The 21,312-nt window shown below is 45.4% G+C and overlaps 1 protein-coding gene across 1 annotated transcript in view; it reads right to left on the bottom strand.

The window, feature by feature from the left end:
- The window catches only part of SVIL (supervillin), a 266,016-nt gene that overhangs the window by 14,343 nt on the left and 230,361 nt on the right, over window positions 1–21,312 (bottom strand). The window contains exons 20-28 of the mRNA XM_081100660.1: window positions 17,624–17,796; window positions 15,552–15,707; window positions 14,264–14,400; window positions 13,521–13,668; window positions 13,247–13,392; window positions 11,167–11,342; window positions 8,398–8,542; window positions 7,741–8,017; window positions 1,179–1,330 (exon numbers count right to left, since the gene is read on the bottom strand). Of these exons, the coding sequence (XP_080956786.1) occupies window positions 1,179–1,330; window positions 7,741–8,017; window positions 8,398–8,542; window positions 11,167–11,342; window positions 13,247–13,392; window positions 13,521–13,668; window positions 14,264–14,400; window positions 15,552–15,707; window positions 17,624–17,796 (1,510 nt within the window). The remainder of the gene's footprint in view (window positions 1–1,178; window positions 1,331–7,740; window positions 8,018–8,397; window positions 8,543–11,166; window positions 11,343–13,246; window positions 13,393–13,520; window positions 13,669–14,263; window positions 14,401–15,551; window positions 15,708–17,623; window positions 17,797–21,312) is intronic.

Below are 21,312 nucleotides of genomic sequence, written 5' to 3'. Positions count from 1 at the left end.
GAAGACCAGGACAGACATGGTCTCTTTCAAGCTTGTGGGGAAAGACAGATAATAAATAAGTCAACAAAACAACCATGTAGTTTTACATAGTAGTAAGTGCTATGAGAAAAATAGCACATTGGAACTTAAACCTGAATCATACGAGCTAAGAGCATAAACCTGAATAATATGGCCTAAGAGTTACATACAGACCCAGGGGTAAGAGTGCACAGGCCTGGGGTGGGTAGGAAGAGGTGTTGAGGAGCAGAAAGAAGACTGGAGCAGTAGGGACTTGTGCAAGAACAGGGAAGGTTGGAGAGAGATGTGCAGGGCTGCCCACGAGGGTGCTGGGAGACCATGGCAGGCTGCTGAGAATGTAGGCCATGGGTTGGAGAGCCAGGGGTGATGCAATCTGGCCTGGTCTAGAAAAACCACTCGAGCTAGTCTAAGGAATGCAGATGTTGGAAATATTAATTTTTACATTAATCTCTGATATCTCCTTAGGGGGCATTTGTGTAAGTGGAATAACTGATTAAAGCTTAAGAACATTTAAGGTTCTTTGAGCCAAAACTGTTTTTCAGGATGGCTGCTTCCAGTTACACTTCCAGCAGAAGCATGCAAGGTCCTCATCCCATGGAGCCCTTGCCAGCCCCGATCCAGACTTTAAGAAAATCTCTACCAAGTTTAGAAATGGAAAATAGCATCTTTTTACTTTATTATGTCCCTTTCCTTGATGATTAGTTAGGTGGAAACTTTAAAAAAACACTTATGAGCCTTTTGTCCTTATTTTGTGGATTTGCTGCTATGTAAAACTACATGGCTGTTTCGTTGACTTGTTTATTATCTGTCTGTCCCCACAAACTTGAAAGAGACCATATCTGTCCTGGTCTTCCTCACCATTATAGCCCAGAGCCAGCTTAATAACGGACAGTTACTACTGCTGAAAAACCAAGGCTTTGTAAACATCTGCTATTTGCAGGTACATTTTGTTGAAGACCATGTTACAACAGGTGGGCCTTCCTGGCCCAGGGGTGGGGGGAGAAAAATGGGGTGCAGCCTGAAGTCTGGAGCAGCCGGACCAGGACTCAAAGTGTGTTGGGTGAGTTGTCTTTGTTCATTAGAATCGGGTCCTTAGGAGACCAGGCGACACATGCTGGGCCAGCTCTCTCAGTTCTGGTGCAGCACTCTCCAGGACGTACCTGCGCACCCCTTTCTTCATCCAGCTCCACTGTCATCAGAGCTGACGTGCCCTTCTCACTCACAGTCGACTGCCGGCCTTGCCAGAAGAAGTAGACACACTTCTCTTTGCCGGCCACCCTTATGGAGTGCTCTCCCTTCTGTCGGTTCCCCACTGCAAACACAGAACAACAGAGGGCAGGGTGAGCAGCTGGTAAGACAAAAGAAGGGCAAGTGCATGGCTGTCTTCTCAGGCTCTCTGAGGAAAAACAGGAGAGAAATAGCTTTTGGGCGCCAAAGCTGAGGAGAAATCATTCATCACTGGAGGGAAAGTAAATCATACTGCGGGTCAAGAGAAAAACCACCTCTGCCAGCTAACTGACCCTTCAGCCGAGAGAAGTGATCTTGATGCCCTAAGACAACACCTGTCACACTAGAGCAGTGGTTCTCAACCTTCTGGCCCTTTAAACACAGTTCCTCATGTTGTGACACAACCATAAAATTATTTTCGTTGCTACTTCATAACTGTAATGTTGCTACTGTTATGAATCATAATGTAAATATCTGATATGCAGGATGGTCTTAGGCGACCCACAACCCACAGGTTGAGAACCGCTGTCTTAGAGGAAGGTGGCAGACAAGCCCAGGGCGACAGAGGAAGTGGTGACTCCACAGCAGGATCTTCAGCTCCCAAAGACGCAGGCGCAATTTCCAAGTTATACCGCTCTTTGGCAAAAGACTTGCTGGTAGAGAAAAGATACTGAAAACAACAACTGGGCCAGCTTTAAGCACAAAGGAAAAAATTTAGTCTGTTAACACTATTCTAGTGGGGGCAAAACACTTTGATGTCTCGAAGTTCTGTCAGAAATAGAAGCGATGAATTGCTGACATATCACTTTCATCAAATAATCTGGGATTTAAATATCTGTCACCGGGGCTGTAGCCAGGATTAAGTGCTGGTTATCCTTACTGTCCGGCGCCTCGCAGGCATTCGCTACCTATTAGCAGCCCACAGAGGGCAGATCTCACTGAAGAACAGTCACGGAAAGTTCATTGGCCAAGTGGTGGTTCTGGACAGTATTTCAGACCTCAAAGCCGCTACCTTTAGGAACAGACCTCACTTTAGACTCTCCTCATTCATTTGCTCAGCAAATATTTACTGAGCACCTACTATGTGCCAGGGAACTCTAGGATTCTGGGGCTACAAAGATGAGCAGGATAGACACCTTCCTTGCTTTTTTTGTTCTACTAAATAGATGAGCAAGATACTTTGAGACAGTGGTAGCGATGAGGAAAACAGGCAGGACCAGGATGAATGCTAATTGGACTGCCTGTGGAAGGAAGGCCTTTCAGCAGAGGTGGGTGAGTGGAGGCCTGAATGACGATGACCTAGAAGGTAGAGCCTTTTAGGCTGAGTAAGGTCAGGACACCAAGCTCTTTACTAAATGCCCAGTGGCCTAGTAAGTGGGCTCAGCAACGGGAAGATGCCAGTGGTTTTAACACCCATTAAAAATTAATGATAGTAACTGTACTCTCTGCTCTATATTACCTTAATTTTTCTCAGCTCCAATCCCATTTACTAAATCACAGGTGTCCTGAGGTTTGAAGATAAGAAAAAAACTTATTTAAGATGTTAAGAGGTCAGAGGCCATATTTATTTATTTTGTTTTTTGGCCTGTTAGCAAAGTACTCTATAACAGTTCATAAATGATTGTAATTCTGAAAGTATTTTGACTAAGCACTACCTTCAGTGCCATCTACTATACACCTGAACTGGTCAAGCCTGTGTATTTTTAGTGGGAAAGTGAAATAGCAGCCATCAATGAACAGGTTATAAATGTCCACAATTAAGTTGGAAGGCACTTGATTGAAATTTATGCTGATTTAGATAGGAATAAAGGCTTGCCTTTGATTAGAAACCTTCAATGTAGTGAAATTTAGTTATGTTAACCAGATTATAGGGAAAATATATGCTTACAATAGATCACAGCAGTTGTTACCTATCTTGGGATTTGTTAGCACTTGAGTACATTGTGTAAGTATATAGCAGTCATGCTCAATAACCACTGCTTGCACCCTAACATTCTAAAATGGACTTGAGTGTATGAACCTAAAATAGAATTGTATTTTATAAAACAGATTTTTCACTAATTTTTCTTGCAACTTTCTTCAACATATTCAAATGTAATCCTATATACAACTTAATTTTTAACTCATTTATTTATTAATTTTAGCAAAGGAAAGACTGAGCTTTTATTAGTAAGAACTTCTGAACTACAATCATCATAGCCATCAAATGCCTAATCTAAAGTGTTAATGTCATCAAAAGACTTTCCAGAGTAAGTTCGTTAGCAGCAGTTGTATTTAGGAGAAATAGAAAACTGAGGTATGAACTCTCATGGTCAAGGGTCTAGAGCAGAACCCCCTTACTGATTGCTACTTATAGGAACCCGACCTGTATCACGCTCCATGTGGCCTGACCCAACATCACTGGGTACCTCAAACAGCTTGTTTCCTGACCTTTGGGGGCAAGAGCTATGCCCTGTAGCTCCTGAGGTGGTCATTAGGGCAGGACACTGACCCACCGAGGCTTTGAGGCTCCCTCTGTGGGCCCCAAGGAGCTGGACACTCTGTGCGCCTGTGCTGGGTGGCCAGTGTTCAGCAAGATGACTGTACTGCTGCTTTCTGCTGAGCATGCCCCAGAACATCCTGAGCTCTGAGTTCAGTCCTGTTTGCAGGTGCAGTCCTTGTGGGATATGATTGATGAGGAGCTGGACTAGCAGTCACCAAGGGGCCAGTGCTTCTAGGAGGACCACATGTGACTGCAAATGCCAGTGGTCTATGCTTTTCTGCTTTCAGAGGGACTGTCTGGAATCTGAATGCTCCCCGCTCTAACTCAATTCTTTGAAGCTGGACTTCTTCAAAGTTATAACTTTGCTCATAAAGATACTGCTGGATCTGGCTGTGAGAGGAACACATTGTCTATTCGGAAGTAATACAGAAAGTATTTGCCTGGCTCAAATCATTATTTCTTAGGGGCCTCCAAGTAAATAGTCTATGAAGACCTCAAATATTACATTTATTTTGTTAATTTATTTTCATCTCATTTTATTCATTCATTCACTTGCTATTATTTTTTTTATAACCAACAGTTCAAGTAAGAAAATGGCTCCCTTGGTCTCCTTTTATAAAACAAGTGAACGGTTCCCCCTGTATTTTAAGAACAAGAACTACGTATGTCTTCAAAGGTTATTCCTTAAAGTGCCCTCTTCCACACCCAGAGCTGAGTAGTGTCTTCCCCACTAACTTCCCTCTTAATGTTTTTACTAGAGGCCCAGTGCACAAAAATTTGTGCACTCGGGGGGGGGGGGTCCCCTCAGCCCGGCCTGCGCCCATTTGCAGTCCAGGACCCCTTGGGGGATGTCCACCTGTTGACTTAGGCCCAATCCCCGGGGGGTCAGGCTTAAGCTTGCAGACAGACATCCTTCTGGCAGCCAGGGAGCCCTCGGGGGATGTCCGACTAAAGGCTTAGGCCCCCAAGGGATTGGGCCTAAACTGTTAGTTGGACATTCTTAGTGCTGCCATGGAGGTGGGAGAGGTGCCACCACCTCTGCGCTGGCCAGCCATGAGCCAGCTTCTGGCTGAGTGGCACTCCCCATATGGAAGTGCACTGACCACCAGGGGGCAGCTCCTGCATTGAGCATCTGCCCCCTCGTGGCCAGTGCGCATCATAGCAACCAGTCATTCTGCTGTCCAGCCAATTTGCATATTAGCCTTTTATTATTATTATATAGGATGGCTGGCCAGCAGCACAGGTTATCACTTCAGTTTGCCAATTCTGCATAGTGACTCATGGGAGTTGCTGTTGTTTTGGGTAAATTGACGTTATCTCATCTTCATGTCAAAGGTAGTAATTATGCCGTTGCTGCTGAGAATGTCAAAGATGATTATTTCCTGCAAGGCACATGCTAAACATTATACATACCAGACTATAATATTCTATGAGTTGGGTGTTATAGTCTCTATTTTCCGGTGAGAAAACCGAGGCTCACAGAGGTAAAGCAACTTTACCCAACTTGCAGAGCTGGTATGGAGGGCCTGAGAGAAGATTCAGACCCAAGCCATATGGCTCCAGGGCCCGTGACCTTCCCTCTAAGTGACAGGGCCTCCTTATGAAAGGGAACATGGTTCAGTGCCCAGCTCCGCTCTCTCCTAGCTGTGTGACTCCAGGTGAGTTACTTAATTTTGGTGTCCTGCTCCTTATCTGAAAAATGAGCACAAGGACAGAACACATCTCATGAACTCGCTGTGCTCAGCTGGAGCCTAAGGTAAAGCCCCAGTGTGTACCTGTGTGCTGTGTGGCCCCAGGACCTGCAGCCCAGCGCTGGGCACAACCCTGCATAGCCTCCTACCCCACATTCCCTCTGTGGGCAGTTGCCAACTCAGGGGACCGAACTCTCCACCTTAGCATGAACTAGTTGCCTCTCCCTGTCTGCGCCCCATTATCACTTATAATATACTCGAGGTCCCGTGCATGAATTCGTGCATGGGTGGGGTGTGGGAAGTCATCCATTGTCTTCTCTATCAGAGGGGTGTGGACAAGGATCCCGGAAGGTTGGTGACCCTTGAAGCCCTGGCGGGCTGTGCACCCATTGTTAGTCCAGACAATGGTAGCTGAAGCAACTTCCCCATTTATTATGTAATTCATTGCTGATGGGCTAGTCTGCCTGTTACTGGAAATTGCCTGCCTAAGGGCTCCGCTATGGATGTATCCCAAACCAATAAAAGGTTGGCAAGGCCTGAGCACCAGTGGAAGTTCTTCCCCTTGAGTTGGACTTACCCGCCTGGCCCCCCAATATTTCCAAATTATCTCTTGTCTCTTCTCTTTCATTTGTGTGCGGCTCCTCTTCCAGATCCTGAACCCTGAACCACGCGGGATGTGGGGGGAACAAACATTTACAACAGGGGGGGTCCCTTGGCTTGGCTGGCGATTGGGGCTGATTGGGGCCATCTTACCCAGTCCCGATGGGGCTGATCTGGGCCAGCCGGTGGGACCATGGGTGGTTGACTGTGGGAGCGCCCTGACCACCAGGGGGCAGTTGTTTGGTCGTAACAGTCACTTAGGCATATATATATGTGTGTATATATGTGGCTACATATATAGACTAGAGACCAGGTATATAAAATTTGTGCATGGGGGGGTGGGAAGGGAGGTGTCCCTCAGCCCGGTCTTCACCCTCTCGCAATCCGGGACCCCTCGGGGGATGTCTGACTGCCAGTTTAGGCCTGATCCTGGCCTAAACTGGCAGTCGGACATCCCTCTTACAATCCAGGACTGCTGGTTCCTAACAGCTTGCCTGCCTGCCTGCCTGATCACCCCTAACCACCTCTGTTTTGGCCCCCACACCCAGGACCCAAACTTCCCTCTTCTGGCTGGCCTCAGGAAACTGGGACCCGGGCTTCCCTCCCTCTGGCTGGCCACAGGCACCCGGGACCCAGGCTTCCCTCCTTCTGGCCAGCTGTGAGCACCTGGACTCAGGCCGGCTTCACCCAGGCCAGCCTACAGGCATCCGGGACCTGGGCAGGCTTTGCCTGGGCTGGCTGCAGGCACCTGGGACCCGGGCGGGCACCCAGAACCCCGGGCAGCGCTGCCTGGGTGGGCCGCAGGCACCTAGGACCCGGGTGGTGCTGCCCAGGTCCCAGCTTTGTCAGGAATGACGTCTGGAAGACGTATGGTCTATCTGGTCTAATTAGCATATTACCCTTTTATTAGTATAGATACCTCTTAAAGGCAGGGTCTGAATTATTGACTTGTTCCCTATAAAGTCTCTAATACACAGTAAATGCTGTGCAGTTGATTTAAAGCTTTATTTTTGATAAATTAAGAAATCAAATGGTTCTAAGTCTACAGGTGTTTAATCAGCAAACCATGTGGAGACAAAGGGGACCCTCTGTAAGGAGGTGAATCAATTCTTCTGTCATTGAATCTCAAAATCAGAGTTGTGACATAAACTCCCTGCTGAGCGGGTAGGGAGGACGGACACTGAGCATAACATGGATAAGGATACTTTTTGGCAAAGAAAAGGGATTCTTTCTCCAGAGTCCACTCACTGTCCTTCCTCAGAAATAGCTTCTTTCATTTTTAATACATTATTTTTGTGCATGTATTTGCTAGGATGTTACACCATTTGGTTTCAGTTCTAAATCATCTACATATGCTTTACTTAACTACTCTAAGCAGCATCCAATCCACATGTCAAATGTCATCTGGAGGCAAATGATCACTTGGCTAGAAAACCTCTGGGGACAGGGCAGGGGAGGGAATGAAGTTCCTGGAAAAATCCCAACATGCAAGTTTCTTCTCTGTAAGGAAAAGTCCCAGATGTTAGCAGTACTGGGCTGTTAGGAATTCATCTACAGGTTTACTAAGTGGTTCTCAAAGCGAATGAGTATGCTGGCATGTCGCACCCACGCAGCCAGCATGAGACATGGCGCACAGGAGTCGGGCTCCAGCAGCCCTGCGGCTCCCAGCCTCGGTGTGGGGGCTGGGCCCGTCTCAGCTTGAAGAAAACGTAAGTCACTAACCTGCAGTGCTCACCATGTACTTCCACTTGACCACATAGGCGTCCCCTTCGTGGAACTGCCCAATGCTCTGTTTGGGGAGCCTGCTATAGTCGAATTCGAGGATATGCCAGACATCCACCGAGACACTGGCAATCTCAAAGTGCCTGCGGTCATCCCCTTCCACTAGGCCATAGCCACGGCCCACATTCACCCCGTCCAGCACAGTGCCAGCTGTCGTCTGGGGCACTGGCACCATCCGGGTCACATCGTATGGCTTGACATCAGCCCTAGGATCTTCCTACAGGGAACATAAAATGTTCGATCAGTTGCCTATTTTTCCAGCCATTTTGTCTCACACTCCATGCTGCTTCACTGTCAACCAGGTAGTGTAGGAGCACAGCTTTCACACTGTGTCCCAGGGCACTGAACTGCAATAGGGAAAGGCTGAATTTATGGGAAAGACTTGGGGAGGCCTGAATATCTACCCCACCACAGTGAGCGGGACATCCATAAACCCAAAGGTGCAAACAAGGCTATTTTCACTCTTTGACTTGGAATATAGTAGGAAACTGGTTTGCTGTTCTACTAGTAAATCCTGGGAAGTCTTTTAGCTTTCAGGCCCCTTTTGTTGGGACCTAACCCAAGCCCCGAGGTTTGAGACCTGGCCACTCGGAATACCTTCTGCTGGGCAAGTTCACTGGCGTTCTTCTCATTAGGTCTCTTCAGTTCAGTCCAATCGAGAAACTTTTCTTTGAACAAAATAGTCTCATTGTGTTCTGTAAGTCTCCCAAATATTGCCCAATCAGGCCGTCCCTGTCCTTTTCTGCAGGTAGGTAGGTGGGGGTGCAGACAGGAAAAGAGCCATGGTTAAGCCATGATAAAACAAAGGAAAGGAATCTAAAACAAACACATGTGGTTATTGGAAAAAAATAAAACAAAACAAAAAACACCCAAAATATATAAGTAGTATATAGAATGGTTTGTTCTTTCTTATTTTAGCAAATAAGTGACATTTTATTATTTTAGCCCAAAGCCTTGCGAACCTTTGTGTCCACAGAAATAGGAGCTGAAATGCAATAAGGACCATGTCAGGACTGGACTTTTCTTGCATCCTAGCAAGTTCTCGTGTTTGGGATAGGCAGGGGGTTGTGCACTAGGCTGGGAGCAGGTGAGGCAGGAATTACATGCTTATCTTCCTGGCCTCCTTCATGCCTCCCACAGGCACCTCAGCTGCTCACCAAGTTTCTGTAAAGTGGAATAGATGGGAGTTCACCTGAACGCTATTATTTTAAGTCATGTTACAACCAACACTCCAGTCTAACTCTCCTCTGTTACTAAACTGAACATAATTTCATATACCATGAAGTTAAGGTTTGCATATATATTTCTAGGCCCCTGGACGTGACAGTAGGCAGGGAGAGCACAAGGACACAGGGAAGGAAGTGACACAGCCCAACCTGGAGGTCTGGTTCTGTCTCAGTATCTCAGAATGTGAAGCTGTGCTCGAAACAAAAGGTGACGAGAGAAAGGTACTGGCATACCTCAGAGATACTGTGGATTGAATAAAGCAAGTCATAATCTTTTTGCTGGTGGAGGGTCTTGCCTTCAATGTGTAACACGCAACATCTGTGAAGCGCAATGAAATGAGGTATGCCTGTACATCTGAGAAAATACATGCTATGCAGGGTCCAGCCCTGAGAAGAAGGTGCAGGCATTTCTCATACTTGCAAGTCAACCATTGGTTGCGAATTATGACCAGGATGCATATGATGCCTCAGGCAGTGCTCACTGGGCCCTGCTGTGGCTCCTGTTTTGGACCAGACAATAGCTTCTGGCCCAAAGGCACATCACAGAGGCTGCCTGTCTCAAAGGAGACCAAAGCAGGGTGCAGATACTGCTGCTTCATTCTCCCAGGGGACTTAAGAAACCAAATATCAGCAATGATGGAAAATGCAGGACTCTTTGGAAAGGCTGTGGTCTTCACCAGAAATGTCTGAATGACTGTCTTTTATATAAATTTGACTCTGAACACTTGCTAAGATGCCTATAGGAAATGCACTCGATGTCAGCTTTAGAAACGTATCTTTTAAGTTGTGAGGTGCATACATACGAGAGGGAACAGGCCTCAGTGTGACAGTGGGAACAGGAGTGGGAGCAGGTGTGCTTGTCCCCATCTCTACGAAACACACTATCCAATTGTGCTAAGTCATGATACCTCAGTGGTTTCAGCCTCCTTGTTTCTTAAGAAAGGCTAGATGCTTAATCTTGGCTGCACCTTAAAATGTCTAGAAAGCTTTTAAGACATACTGATACCGCACACAAATTGAAAACACATCTCTGGGGCTGGGGCTGGCACATGCATTTTTTAGAAAAACTCCTCAGCTGGTTCTGATCTGGCAGGTGTTGAAAACCAGGGGGCTGAGTGCTCCCTCAGCTGCTTCCAGATCTGTAGGCATGTCACTGCTAAATAGGAATTGTCCATCATACGGATTTTATGCCTCCGCATTGTATTTTTCATTTATTATACTAAGTAAAAGATTCTTTTTAGCATGCGCTTCTGTCTGTAAAACGCTAGTTATTACAGTACTAATTTTAGGTTAAATGTGATTAAAAAGGATTTGAAAACTTTTCACCTTATATCAACAGAATTTTTAAGAGTTTCTATTTGATAATAATAAAATCAATAACTTGATTTTAAAACAGAAAACTAGGTAGGAAAGTTGAAATTTGTATACTAGTTCAATGGAAACCATTAAAGTGCAGTTGTGTGATACCTATGCACACCTATTTCTATGACACACACTTCTTTTTTTTTCTAGTTGTTAAGAAAAAAACAAGCCCTTTGCATAAAGAATTATTTTTCTTATGATCACATTTCTTTGAGTTTGTGCATATTCTTAGGATTTGCCAAATTACTTTAAAAAGTCCAGTATGCTGTAGAAAATAATAATATTACAATCATTATTTTAATTCCATATCATCCCCCTCCTTCTGAGAGAACGCATAAATGTTACCTACTGCCAAATAAATGATAAACCCTGGAATTCAAGAGCCATGCTGGGACAGTGTGAAGTTAAAAGGAAATGTATTGCTTTTGCACCTTCAGATCAATGGCTGAATTCCAGACCCTGGGAAGTTTTCAGATCAACATGTAATTTGTTTAAACAATTGCTATTCATCTGTCAATAGCACCTGGAATGCTGCAGGTGAAAATAATTTGTTCACTTCAAGACATGAAATATATAACAAACGTCTTCCAGAAGACATCTGTATTTCTGTATTACTTAGGCAAAAGCTAAAGGAATGTTCCTTTGTAAATATTCATGGTACTGCACGGCAGTCGTTTATGAAAACAAAAACCTATGAAGAGCAACAGTAGCCAACTGGGGTGAGAACTGAGGCCCCGGAGGGAATCTGCCCGCTCTGCGTGAGAGATCACAGGAGTACCTGGGAATAAGCGTATTGCATTCTCCAGGATCCAATGGGTTAATGTCACAATTCTCATAGTCAAAGGTTCCATTCCATAAGTGCTTTGCGAGTTGAAATGCTATTTTCCGTTGTGCCAAGGTAACTTCTTTTCCATGCCACACGTAAACTTCACTACCAAAATCAAACACCAGCACCTAGGAGAATGGCACAGAAGAATTTATTAGCTTCAAGGATAAGCTCCAGTTGAATCAGGCTCCCTACTGACAGTGAATCAAATGGGTGATGATACAAACCCAGGTGGAGCAATCAATACAAACACAAAAAGATAACAAGATCTACCAGCTGGCATTTCCAGCCAGCCTCTACCTGATGGGTAGGATTCTGTTTCATTGTCCTAAATGTCCAAGTTAATGTTCCCTCCTCTGAACTCTCAAACCACCTAAAACTTCTGATTTATCAGAGTTAAGGCTGTCTTCCTGTCATCCTTCCCTTTTCTCCCTTTCCTCCCTCCCTCCCTCCCTTTCTTCTTCTATTCATTCATCTAGTATATACAGGTTACTTCATACATTCCAGGCACAGAGATGACAGGTGTCATCTCTCCTCTATATAGTTCCAAGACCCCCAAGGGCAGAGACCATACCATACTTATATTTACAGCAGGGTTTACTCTTTGCTGAATGAATACATGAATGAGGTACTATCTCTTATTTTCAAGCCTATGGTTTGTTCTACTCTTTCTTCCTAGAATAACTTCTCCCTTCATTTCCAATAATCCAAATTCTACTTAATTTCAAACAAGGCTCAATTTCACTTTCTCTTTAAAGTTATTCCTGATTATTTCTGTGACTGTTTTCCCCCCATTTAAATGCCCATACAATCAATCTAGCTTCAGATTACAGTCTTTATAATACTCTTCTATTCAATAAAATTTGGAGTAGCACTTTTTCTCTCAACACTTAGATTACTTACTTAATGGACCTGGTAATGTATGTATTTAATATTTAGGGGGTGAGAGAAAAAAAGGACATATACAAAGAATACACACACACACACACACACACACACACACACACTAGTGTGTCCCGGTGCATGGATTTATGCACATTGAAAGGAAATTAATTAGAAGAAATATTTTACTATTGCTATTCGCTCTTTCTTTATAATAGAAGTGTCAACCAAATTCACAATTGACAATGACAGATGGAAACACACGCGTGCAATGGCGCCAGTGCGAGCTTTATATATATCACACATGCACGAGTCAACTTAGCCTTTTATATATATATAATTCCTGAAACTTAAGGACTGAAAAATATTTTATTTAATTTTTATACAAAAATCAAGAGATAGGGCATATGTGTGTGTGTGTGTGTGTGTGTGTGTATATATATATATATATATATCCTATCTAATAATAGACAAACATGGTAATTGACCATACCTTCGCTACGCCTCCCATTGGCTAATCAGCACGATATGCAAATTAACCACCAACAAAGATGGCAGCTAATTTGCATACTGTAGGCAGGGCGAGCCAGCGCGAGCCGCCATCCTGGCCCCCGTGTGCTGCCTAAGCCCCCCCCGAGCCGGGACCCCTGTGTGCGGCCCTGGGCGGCAGGGCTTGGCGGCGTGAATGGGCCACCTAAGCCCTCCCCCAGCCGGGACCCCCGTGTGCAGCCCTGCACGGTGCGGTGGAGCTTGGCGGCGCAAACAAGCTGCCTAAGCCCTGCCCTCAGCCGGGATCCCCGTGTGTGGCCCTGCGTGCGCCGGGGCTTGGTGGTGAGAATGGCCTGAGGAAGCCCTATTCCTGCAGGAATATTTCTGCAACGGGCTTCTAGTATACACACACACACACACACACACATATATAGCTTAAAATATAAAAAGCTTCAATAATTTATTGAACCTCCTCTGAACAATATTCTAAATTCTGTATTAGTAATCAAGAGGGAAGTAATGGTTGGAAATTACAAATGAATATCCTTTCAAAAGATGTAACCAATCCACAATGGTACTGACGATAGCTAGTATTTATGGGGCACTTGCTATCTATTTTATTGGGCAGTCCTGTGCAGACTGCTCCGCCCACTCCCTATACCTCTTTTGATTGCAGAAGGGAGCACTTTGGGATTTTCCCCCAGAAGTCGTCATCAGGAACAAGCTTGTCATCCACCAGACGGTAAGTGCAGTTTGTTTCTATTATGGCTGTTTCATACAGTTCATCTTCCTTTGGGTCTCCAGCAGCTTTGGGATACGAACAATGAGAGGGTATTACATTAAATGCTGAAATGGGGCTGGTTTAGAAGGATGAAGGAGGGCAGAAGAAAGGATATTTAAGTTTTGTCGTTCTCTGAAATACAGTAAACTCTTACATTGGTAACTGGTTTGGCCACCCAGAAGCTTCCAGAAATCTTTGGCTGCATGAGTGTGTGTATTAATTCCTTCTTCAATAGTTTGGATATAAGTAGCTCTACAACCAAGTTCCCTCTTTGTCTGAATTAAAGTTGCAAGTTCTGAGGCCTGAAAAAGGGAGGAACACCATTATCTGGGTAGACAGCCTTGGCTAGCTGGAGAGGCACACTCTGAAATCCAAGACCAGAAATGGTGTGTGTCTGAAGGAAAACCTGGTGTCCAGGAGCCCAAGGCACTGGTGGTTGAATATTTTCAACAAAATCAAGAAAATGTAACTAAACAACCAGAGGTATCAATTCTTTAGAACTACAGTTCTTAATATTCAAATTCAATAGATCACATAAATTGGTAAAAACTACCTGCTCTCTGGACTTTCCCCCATGAGATCCTCATTCACTGGGTCTGGAGCGGGATTTCACAGGGACCTGGGATAAGCAACTTTGAAGTGATGTGCCGGTTCTTTTTTTACACAAGAAACCAGGACTTCAAACCTGGAGGGATAGGTAACAATCCCCCTAAATTCCCACACGTGAACACCTAATGAAAGCTTGTTTGAGAGACATTCAGAACAATATCTATCTCTTCTCACTCAAATGAAACTGGGCACTTGAGAAGTTGTGCCATCATCCGGCAACTGGTAGAAGATTCTGTCAGTGTATAAAGGAGATGCTAAACTAAACTATTTTATTTTCCAGATACCAACCTTCGCCTTTTCTATGACATTGGCAAACTCTCCTACCCACAGGAAGCAGCAGTGGGGAGAGAGCAGGAGGAAGCAGTCCCCGCTGTTGAGTGACGAAGCTCGAGGTTCCACCAGCCTTGTCTGCACATGTCTTCTTCCTGAACACAAGGCAAAGAACACCATCTCCCAGAAAGGAGAACTCTCCCAGCCACAGGAAGGACCAGAAAGTGCCCCAACTGAGCATCGCTTTCAATTCTAAAGAGTCTGGCCTATTTATACTAGTTCCCATGACTGGGAATGGCAGAGGGGGATTCGGAATGACAGCATCACTGATTATGTTCCTTTTAGTGCCTTCCCAAATGCCACCATGTCCTCTGACCACTGTCAGCACCCTGTTACAGCACATATATGGGTTAGTTGGGGTTCCTTCCTCCAGGAAAGACAACACCATGCTCCTTTCCCTTGTTCACACATCTCCTAGTCTCCACAGGTGAAAGTGTGCCTTTCACAGCTTCTGCTTCCTCCAGAGTTTTTGGCTGGGAATTCTTAGGGGCATCAGCCTAGAGGCAAGCGCTGCCTTGTGGATCTTTCCACAATCACCCTGATAGTGTCATCTCTGGGTTAGAACCAGGAATAGAGACTGGTTATTGGAGCCTGTCACTGGGAAGGACAGTGGACATGCACAACATACAAGAGACCCTCCCAGACAGAGGAGATTTCAGCTATCCTCTCCTGGTGATTAATCTTGAGCAGTTGACACTGGGACACAGCCAAATCTGCCCTCACAGCCCCGAGTTAGGTCTCCCTTGCTATGGATAGAAAGGGTGATGAAGTGGAATCTGGGTCTACCTCACTTGCTCTGCTTCCTCTGTATTCCTTCTCCAAGGATGCACCTCTCTCCCTCCGCCCTGCATTGACTCTTGTTTGCCTCAGGGAGGCAACTGTGTGGAGAGAACACTCGACAACTTAGGGGGTCTGGTAACTGCCTGACAGTGTGTGGCAGGGGCCATGGGGCAAAGGGGGCAGCTGCCCAAGCTGTTTCTTAAATGGGAGAGACCTAGGTTCAATGCTGCTTAACAGCTGCTGACCACAGGCACATTACTAACTCCCTAAGCCTCAGTGGTACGCCACCTCATGGATTTCATGAAGCTTACTTGAGAGGAGGAAGTTCAGCACCTGGCGCACAGCAGGTCCTCAAAAGCGTGAGGTGAGTTCCCTTCCCATGACAGGCAGTCAAGGGCAGTCAGGACCCCTGATGCTGCCTGACTGAAGCCCCAGCCCAGATGTAGCTCCTCCTGCTCTTACATACCTTTGATCTGCAACAGCATCAGCTTCTTGTAGGGCACTGCACTGTTGTTGGAATTCTGCTCTGTTAGGTTGACGCTTCTCAGGCTGACGCTGCTGAAGTTTTCTTTACTGGCTAAACCTGCCAGGGTGACTTCTGAGAAGTTGGAGTTGGAGGACACTAGACCGATTGAATCAAGAAACACAGAAAGCAAGATGTTCAGGTGTAATGACAATGTTTACAATCAGAAATTATTCATAACCAGCTATCTCTTTCTTTTAAAGTTAATCCTGAGGGGGAGAACATACCCAAGTTTGATTAACTATACAGAGCAATGCTTAACCCCTGTATTAAAAATTCAACACTGCACTGAAAGTATAAACTGCTGTTGACAAGTGTCACACCTCACCACATAGAGATAAGCATTGAATGACAATGTGGCACAGCTACTTTAGCATAAAATGAGGAGGTGGACTCATTTGTTGAAATTCCTCTCAAAGCTGTTATAAATTCCTAACAATGTTGAGATGTTGAAAATGCATTCTCAAGGAAGACCGTTAGATGTTTTTCACCCAAAGCCTTTGTTTTCTACCAAAAATAGAAAAGCAGGCATTGTATAAGGGATGGTTAATTTACAATCTTTTTCTGGAGGCAAAGTGATAAATTACTCATCTCCTGAGGTCCTTTGCTTTCAACTTAAGATTGTAATAACAAGATGCTGAGTTTTCATGTGGACCAACAAACGTACAGGTGCCAGTCACCACAAAGACATCCTTGGCACCCCATAAAGGTGGAAACAGAGGAAAGACATATAAGACTTGTTCCAATAAACCTTCATTTCTCCAACTCACTGTTTTAAAAAAATGTACATGCTGGAAAGAAATTCAGAAAAATTATTTTGCTAGGATTAGGTTCTAATACTGAAGAAATATAACACACCTTGAGAATTCATGTAGCACAGTGATTCTGAAATATACTTTCTGAGTAAACCAGTTATGTTGACAAGACTCAATCACTTTATTTACATACTATATTTCTAAGAAAAACTTTAGGAAATTGGTTTATGAGTGCTATAGGAAAATAAAAATTATATTCAAAATTGAAGAATATTCAAAACAGCACAATTATGTATGTCATTATCACTACCAAGGAAACCTCTGTTTCAAAACTATGAAACTCCACCTTACTGGGCAGGTAAAAGCAGGGCAGCACTGTCACCAATGAGGCACACAGCCTGGAGCCTACCTCCTCATGCTCCTGGCACTGCCTCTCTCTACTCCTCCCTATCCACCCAGCCCACATCCCATCAAAAACAATTTGCAGAGCACTGGTTTGTGCATTAATTAATAATATAAAAATCTAGGATTAGCCAAAGCAGTGATTTGGCACATTTTTCCTTGAGAGATCAAATGATTTCCTCTTGAATAACATTAAGTGGAGAATTATTGTGTTTGGGCCCTACAGAACTGACAATGGGTGAATTACAAAGCCCAAAAACATCCTTTTCCTCCAATCTCTTGGAAAAATTGCAGCAAATCAGGGTAATTTGAATTTTCCAATTAACAGATGCTTAATGCTATAAGAATTTCTGTGAAAAGCCTTTACATTCTACACAGATTTTCTGCAGGTGTGCACGTGTGTGCGCAAATTTACTCATTTTTTATTTAATGAGTGTCTTATGAGCACCATTATTGGCTGTTGCAAGGCAAAAAAGGAGGATAAAAATCACCACATCACACCTTGGACAGAAGCTCAGTGGTTAGAGCATCAGCCCACACACCTAAGGGTCTTGGGTTCAATTCCTGATCAAGGCATGGACCTGGGTTTTAAGTTGAATCCCAGGTCCTGGCCAGAGCACATGCAGGAGGCAAGCAATCCATGTGTCTTTCTCACATTGATGTTTCTCTCTCTCTCCCCTTCTCCCCTGCCCTTGTAATCTCTCTAAAAATCAATGGAAAAAATATCCTCAGGTGAGAATTAATAAAAAACTATATATTAAAAAATAAAACAAAATGTGCACCCTCAACTGTTAAAAATATATCGCCACATCACCAGTTCCCAAACACAGAAGTAGGTTGGTGGTTCCAAATACTCACTCTTTTCTACTTTCATCCGTTTTGACTCCATAAAGGCAACATTTAGTCTCTGCTCAGTATATTCCTGAAGGAGGTCTTCTCTAGCTGCCAGCATTTTCAGAGGGTTTTTGGAAGCCTGAACCCGGCGCTTGGGTCTAACTGCACGCTTGTGCTCAGCCACAGAAGACGTCAACCTGAGGAGCAAAGCAGAAATTTGGCCTTGGTCTATAATAATTCCTGGCCTGTTGAGGTTCTCTGACCTGAAGCAATGGGCTCCACAGTTTTATTCTCTGATTTCATTATAAATCTTACAACTCTTCCTCCAGCCTGCCACTCTCCTGACATAAAGTCATAGAATCTTGGGGATGGAAGAGAGATTCAAGGAGAGAGTCATATAGTTTAAGAATTCAGACAATTCCCAAAGCCCCCACTCACTCAACCCTGTGGGCTCTGCCTGAAAAGCATTAGTCCCTAATGGGGCAGCTTATCCCACTCCTACATAGCTCTCAAGGGTAGGCAGTTCTTCCCCAACCCTATATACCCACAGACCCGTTCCATCTCTGCCCCTAGTAATAGTATACATATCTACCTCTTCTGTTACTGGCAAAAATTTACATCCAGCCATTGTTTCTCCATTTTATTCTCTTTCCTCCAGACTAAACTTTCTTTTCACAAAATAATTTTTCAATTCCCTCACCAACTCTCTCATAGAGTCTCCTCACAACCCATTGCCCCCCCTCCAAAAAATAACTACTATTTTAAAAAATAGATTGAAATAAAATAGGCTCACACAACCGGCTATGACTGCTACACATTCACACAACTCTGGGGCAGAAGATCAGACACAGGGAGGTGGGTGGACCCAGTCACATGACTTCCCAACAGATTCCCGATGCTGCTCTTAACTTCCAACTGCATAAGTGTCTGCAAGTCTTCTTTATATATAATAGTGTGTGTGTGTGTGTGTGTGTGTGTCTGTGTGTGTGTAAACATGCACATATATTTAAATTATAGTCCTAGCTGGTTTGGCTCGGTGGATAGAGCGTCAGCCTGCAGACTCAAGGGTCCCAGGTTCGATTTCGGTCAAGGGCATGTACCTTGGTTGCGGGCACATCCCCAGTGGGGGCTGTGCAGGAGGCAGCTGGTTGATGTTTCTCTCTCATCGATATTTCTGGCTCTCTATCTCTCTCCCTTCCTCTCTGTAAAAAATCAGTAAAATATATTTTAAAAAAATAAATTATATATAATGATTTAAAAAAATGTAAACATTTGGGTTGGGAGAAGATTGAGAAATGGCTAAATAACCATGCATGCAAATACCCAAAATATTATTTAAATATGAGAAATGGCAAAATGTTAATTTTCTTAAGGTAGCAAATTAACTAAAAGAAGCATATTGAAACATGCAACAAATATATCAGGAGTAGCTTAAGGAAAAATTTATGATGACTACACAGACTTAAGGAAGAGACTGTCACTCTGATAAATTTGTAGGAATAGATAAATGTGGCCAATAGCTGTGGGTTTACCCTGTCCAGGGTATTTTCCCTGCTTCTGGTAAGAGAAACCTGACTCTCCTTTGAAGGACTCATATCTCTTTCCATCCCCTGACTCCAACCCTGGCTCAGGATGGGATCCAGAGACCAGCTCTGGCCAATCACTGTCTTGCATCTCCTTGGCCACAATGATTGCTTTTGGGATAGACTCACATCCAAGAAAATCAAGCCTGGAACTTCTGCTGAAACCACTGGGAAGAGAAGCTGCCTGTGCTGGAGTGGCCAAGAAAGAGCTGCCTTCCACCCCATGGTCACAGCCCAACTGAGAGTGAAGCAACCCATAGGAAAGCAGGCAAGAGAGAAACCACATTCTGAAGGAATCATAAACCATAATTGCTTTTCTTAGGTGGCTTAGTCATGTTCCTGTGTGAAGACAGACCCTTGGACATTCTGAGAAAACTCTCAGATCTACTGATTTTATAAATTACTAGAGGCCCAGTGCATGACATTTGTGCACTCGGTGGCGGGGGGTGGGGGGGTGGGGTCCCTCAGCCCAGCCTGTGCTCTCTCACAGTCTGGGACCCCTTGGGGGATGTCTAACGGGTCTTTAGCGCTACTGTGGAGGCGAGAGAGGCTCCAGCCACTGCCGGTGCACTTGTCAGCTGTGAACCTGGCTTTTGGCTGAGCAGTGCTCCCCCTGTGAGAGTGCACTGACCACCAGAGGGCAGCTCCTGCATTGAGTGTCTGGCCCCTTGTGATCAGTGCTCATCATAGCGACCGGTCATTCCACTGTTTGGTCAATTTGCATATTAGCCTTTTATTAAATAGGACTAGAGGCCCGGTGCATGAAATTTGTGCGGGGGGGGGTGGGGGAGGGGGTGGGGGGGTATTGTGTCCCTCAGCCCAGCCTGCACTCTCTCCAATCTGGGACCCCTTGAGGGTTGTCCAACTGCCCATTTAGGATTGGGCCTAAACGGGCAGTTGGACATCCCTCTCACAATCCAGGACAGCTGGCTCCCAACCGCTCGCCTGCCTGTCTGCCTGATTGCCCCTAACTGATTCTGCCTGCCAGCCTGATCAATACCTAACCACTCTCCTGCCAGCCTGATAGATGCCTAACTGCTCCCCTGCCAGCCCAACTGCCCCCAACTGCCCTCCCCTGCAGGCCTGGTCCCCCCTAACTGCCCTCTCCTGCAGGCCAGGTCCACCCCAACTGCCTTCCCTTGCAGGCCTGGTCCCCCACAACTGCCCTCCCCTGCAGGCCTCGTTGTCCCCAACTTCCCACCCCTGCAGGCCTGGTTGCCCCCAACTGCCCTCCCCTGCAGGCCTGGTTGCCCCCAACTGCTTTCCCCTGCAGGCCTGGTCCCCTCCAACTGTCTGCCCCTGCAGGCCTGGTCCCCCCAAACTGCCCTCCCCTGCAGGCCTGGTCCCCTCCAACTGTCTGCCCCTGCAGGCCTGGTCCCCCCAAACTGCCCTCCCCTGCAGGTCTGGTCCCCCACAACTGCCCTCCCCTGCTGGCCTGATTGTCCACAACTGTCCTCCCCTGCTGGCCATCTTGTGCCGGCCATTTTGTGTCCACATGGGGGTGACCATCTTGTGTGTTGGAGTAATGGTCAATTTGCATATTACTCTTTGATTAGATAGGATTGTAGATTACTAGTAAGTAACATGCTTTGTTTATTTTCTAGTTGTATTAATTTGAGCCCATGAGATCCACATATTTTTTAAAGTAATGAGTAAGAATGGTATCCTATATAATAAAAGAGAAACATGCAAATTAACCATCCCTCCGCTATGCTGAAGCCACGCCCACAAGCCAATCAGGAGCGAGTATGCAAATTAACCCAACTAACATGGCGGCGGCCACGGAGCTAGAGCGAGCAGGAGGCTTGGGTTGCCCTCGGCGATGGAGGAAGCCAAGTTTCCCGCCTGCCCTAGCCAGCACTCGGCTCAGCTCAAGGCTACAAAGTTTCAATTATAGAAGATAAATAAATCCCAGATACCTGCTTCCAGCTGGCTGTGGCCTTCACTCAAGGAGGGGCTGGGAGCCTGGGTTGCCAGGGGCAACCCAGGCTTCCAGCCTGACCTGGGCTCTGCTCAAGGCTACAAAGTTTCAATTATAGGAGATAAATAAATCCCAGAAACAAGAAAAGAACAAAAGGAGAGGCTGGGAGCTTGGATTGCTGCAGGGCGTGGCCAGCCTGAAAATGGCCC

The sequence above is a fragment of the Myotis nattereri genome (genome assembly GCF_964212035.1).
Source record: "Myotis nattereri genome assembly, chromosome: 1".
In the NCBI taxonomy this organism is placed as follows: domain Eukaryota; kingdom Metazoa; phylum Chordata; class Mammalia; order Chiroptera; family Vespertilionidae; genus Myotis; species Myotis nattereri.
The sequence above is the reverse complement of the archived record's forward strand: the minus strand, read 5'-3'. Positions and strand labels throughout refer to the sequence as shown.